A 4,551-nucleotide genomic window follows, 5' to 3' on the forward strand; every position below is an offset into this window, starting at 1 on the left:
CCTCCTCCTCAGCGCACCTCTTCTCCATCCGCGTGATTAATACTGTTTTTTTTTTTTTGCACAAATTACAAATTTCTGATGCTCATTAAACAAGTGTCTGAAGGGGTTGACAAGTAAGAACTCTTCAGTCCCAGGCTGGTCGGAGCCAAGCTGCAGGTGGGCAGGCTCAGCTGCTGTAAAGTCGCTGCCCCTTGCTTTAAAAACAGTCAGCTGATCCGTCGCGGTTTTGTTGCGCTCGTGACGTGAACACACAGGGGGAAATGCTGCGAAGTGCTTTTAGAAATATAATAAATTTAAAATACGACGTAATCCTCAGTGGAAAATAGTCCAGGAAACGTGTGCGTTCCCGGGGAGGTGTTCACCTGCAGCTGAGTGAAGCTGACTCCCCCCCCACCCACAGAGAAAGGAAAAAAAGGCAGTAATTATTGATAAGGTAGTAAGCATGCTGTGGCTTCACCTCTCGCATTTTCTTTTAAAGAAAGAAAAAGTAGCTTGCAAAGCTGTAGCATCGGTGCTACGTGATTAAAAGCAGAGCCGCGCGTCTAATCTCACACACATCTTCCTATCTTTGTGAGGACCACACACAGCGCTCAGCCTCGCTCTGCACCGTCTTTTTCCCCCAAGTTTGGTGAGAGGTGGATATGGAGGGACGCAAAAAAATAGCTCTCGACTTGATCTGGCCTTATTTAAATAAAAATGACTACATGCCGTGAAATTCTTAGAGGGGCGGCCCGCCCCGCCTGTGTAATGGTAGGGGAAACACTGAAACCCCACACAATGTAAAAACCCACAGCTTCRCACAAACTCACCCTACATTTCTGTTTTTCTTCTCAACTCACACACATGCGTACTGTGTTCAGCTGCGGCTGACTGTTTCCTACTTCGTTTGTCATTAATTACATCACCTCATTCAGCTCACGTTAGTTTATATGAGCTTCAGCACAAAATCTTAATGTTGTTGTATTACTGAMACAGGTTTTGGAGCCAAAGAACAGATGCAGAGGAACCACACCCAGCCATGCAGAGTACACCCACACATGGCCTAGCAACACAAACAACACAGTGTTATTACCGTTTCACAACTGTGTGGAAAAGAGGAAAAGCCGAATGAGGGGGGAAGTTAAGACTGAGTGTCGGTGAGACAGAACCAGATATAAATTGACACACAGCAGTCTCAGGTTTCAACCATGTCACTGTTTTAAAAGGCACATATAGGCAGATGTAGTGGTTCCCATGAACATGCTGGACCATTTGAGCCTTCTAATTATAGAGGAACMAGAGTATCAGTTTCTCTGCACAGTTTCTTTTATTTATAACGAAACAGATTTTTAGCTCAGCATGTCAATAATTTAGTGCCTGCAGACTAGACTCAGTTTGTTATAATTTACCATAAGCTGTGGCCAAAACATGTCTGACTCAAAGGGCTGAGATAAACAATCCAACAACMGACCTCATGCAAACACAATCATATTGTTTTATTGTAGTTGAARGAACAAAGTTTGCAAATGCAGTGATATTTGCAGTGTGGATTAGCTATTACTCCGGCAGTGTGTGCTGCTTGTGTCTGTGTGGGCGAAAGCTGAGAGAAAAGAAGAGGAAGAGGAGGGACTTGAAACCAGCGAGGCTTTTTGGCAGCTTGAAGGAAGCAATACCACCAGCCATTTTATTTAAAAAAATCTAAATAAAGAGCCTGTTGTATCCCAATTATCATTCAGTCATGGTCCATGTGAATAACAGTAAGCTGATCTAGGGCTTCTTTTGCTCACATCAACCCGGGTTATATTTTACTGACAAAAACAACCAAGTGATCGCTTTACTGAAAAATGTTCAATTTAAAGAACATTTTTGCAATGAAAGCATCTGTTCATTATTGATAGTTATACTAGGGTTGCATTTTTTCTTTGTGGCTGCATGCATTTTATGGCAACATGTGAGAGTAGACCCGTTCTGTCTCAGTTCTGGTTTATGACAAACTGGCAACACGTCCATAGTGACAAAATCTGAGTTCAGTTTAAGGTCAACCTGTTTTTGGATAGTTGTAAGGCAACAAACTGTTGAGTAGAAATGTAAACTATCAATTATCCAACTGATCCAGATCTGACCCACTAAACACCAACATTAAATKAGGCATGTTTGAAACCCTTTACTGCAATTAAAAAAATGTTTTTCTAAAACCTGAAGYGGTATTAACAATGTGCTCCAGGAAACTAACACTGAACTATAAAACCACACCTCAGTGAGACTTCTGTTGGACAGAGCTGCTTTTCAGCACAGCGACACTGATAGACCTGCAGCTGGGAGTGTAWGGCTGAAGGTGGAACACAGGTTCTTCAAGCTGGTCTGTAAAAATCATAACCAAACGTGCAGCAGGTTGAAGCCTCTGATAATAAAACACAAAGTAAGTTGAAGCTTACACAAAGTTCATGGCCTAGTTCAGACCAAGTGCACCACGTTATTTGCACATTGACTAAAGCCCTAAGCTTCTCATAAAAACAAGCATCAGCACAAKTACTTTGCCTACCATAAAAACACACAAACACCTGTCAAAGTCAGATGGGACAAGTCAAAACAAATAYTACTGTCTGAGAATCTAAGAGTCACCACTGCAACAYGTTGCACAAAGCTAAATATGAGAAGTTTACTGAAGTCGCAAGTACATAAACAGCGACTTTTTACCACAACCACACGCGTTTTGCACTCCAGGTGTCTTATGCCGTTACGCTTCAGCTGGCTAAAGTAAATATTTATTTTTGTTTGCTTCCAACATTTTGTATTCATATTTATTAAACTAGAGTACAACTGTTTTACATGTATTTGAGTAGTTACTGCACTGTATGTTGGTTTAATATGGTTTAATAAAAGATATAAACTTTTTTAAAATRGCTTTTGTGTAGGGTTATGTAACCTTCTGGTAGAGTTGACAAGAAATTGTGGCTCCTTCCATCATTTAAGTTGCCCATACTTGACTTGTATTAGCAATTACACTGCATGCATAGGAGCTCTRACTAATGACAACTGCCACAACTGAAACCCACCCACTGCTGTCACCAAATGGTCCAAACTACACCTAACAAAATGAACGGTTTATGATCACTACRTAAATGGTACCTACGTAATAATTAGGGGTGCAATAATACATGCATCTGTATCGAACCATTCAAAACAGTGCTTTAGGTTCAATACGCACTTGTATCTAATAATACAGATTTTTTAAATGTATTTTATCGACTTGTCTTCTGAAGATGCCCWGTGTTGGAGGCTCAATGGATCTGCGTTCAGCTACTCCACCTARGCCTAGGCTGCATTGTCGAGCACAGATCCACTGAGAAACTTGCTGTGTCAGCAACATTTAATTTAAAAACTGGACTTTTAAAATTTTCTGTATAGTTGCTCCCCTAGTAATATTTAAAATCATGCGATTGATAACGAGCACTGGGATCTGATCCAAAGTACCTCACCTTTATGGTTGGAGTTGTCCTGTTGGCCCAGCAGCTCCACAACACCTGGAGACTCAGCTTCAGGAGTCTCAAAGGCACCCTCAGAGTCTGAACTGTACATGATTGAGAGAGAGAAAAAAAACAATTTTTAATTTTACCACCTTCTTTAACTTCAACACCTTCTTGGGCTGACTGGTTACTTTAAAGACATTTCAACATTTTGTTAGTCTTGATGTTTATTAAAGACATATTACATTTGCTGACTAGATACCAACTTTAATGCAGACAAGGTGGCTTTCTAATCATTTTTCTTAAACAGCCATAGAAACAATGAATTGTACAGGTCAATACCCAAATTAAACAAGCTGTTTTTCTTTTAAGGGAAGTCAGAGGAAGGGAAAGGAGAGGAAGCAAAGCCCTTCGAGGCCACCTGCATCCTTTGCTTCTCAGTAACAATACAGTGTCCCATTAGCACACAGCTTTTGGCCTGCAGTTTGGGCTGCACACAACGAAGAGAAAGGAAGAGACAACAGTGTGTGTGTGTGTGTGTACACCCGTTCCCAGCCTTTTGAAAGCACATCAAAACGTCCGCACTCTAATGAAAAACAGCACAGGAGGAACACAGTTCACAGTGCCAACTCACCATCTCTGAGAACCAGCACACAGTAACACATTCACACACTCTAGACCACCATCTGAACTGATCTGAACACAAAAGAAACACACACACACACACACACACACACACACACCCCATTGATGGCCCCAGTGGCTGCAGTTTTTGGATGGTTACTTAGAAACTGTAAATGAACCAAAAAGAAACTTTGGAAAGTGTGGCCTCTCATTCCCCAGATTTTAGCAATTATTTCCCAAATGCCTCAGACCTCTGTCACACACAGAGGCACTTACACAAACAGGCTTACACAGTTACATCCTCTGTGTTTGCCAACTTTAAAAAAACAGGAAGGATGGAGCACATACACACCTACGTACAGGACAGTAACTATTTTGACTTAAAATTTGTTTTTTATGGTGCTAATCTAAAGAATATATTTATTTTAGTGATTTTATCTCTCTCTCTGTGTGTGTGTGTGTGTGTGTGTGTGTGTGTGTG

General features: G+C 41.1%; 1 protein-coding gene across 1 annotated transcript in view; it reads right to left on the reverse strand.

The window, feature by feature from the left end:
- LOC106521731 (transforming acidic coiled-coil-containing protein 1) overlaps positions 1-4,551 on the reverse strand; it is a gene marked incomplete in the record, with an annotated part of 14,730 nt that overhangs the window by 9,295 nt on the left and 884 nt on the right. Inside the window, 1 exon segment of the mRNA XM_014014425.1 lies at positions 3,459-3,550. Coding sequence (XP_013869879.1) covers positions 3,459-3,550 — 92 coding nt within the window.

This window comes from Austrofundulus limnaeus, unplaced genomic scaffold (genome assembly GCF_001266775.1).
Source record: "Austrofundulus limnaeus strain Quisiro unplaced genomic scaffold, Austrofundulus_limnaeus-1.0 Scaffold114, whole genome shotgun sequence".
NCBI classification, from domain to species: Eukaryota; Metazoa; Chordata; class Actinopteri; order Cyprinodontiformes; family Rivulidae; genus Austrofundulus; species Austrofundulus limnaeus.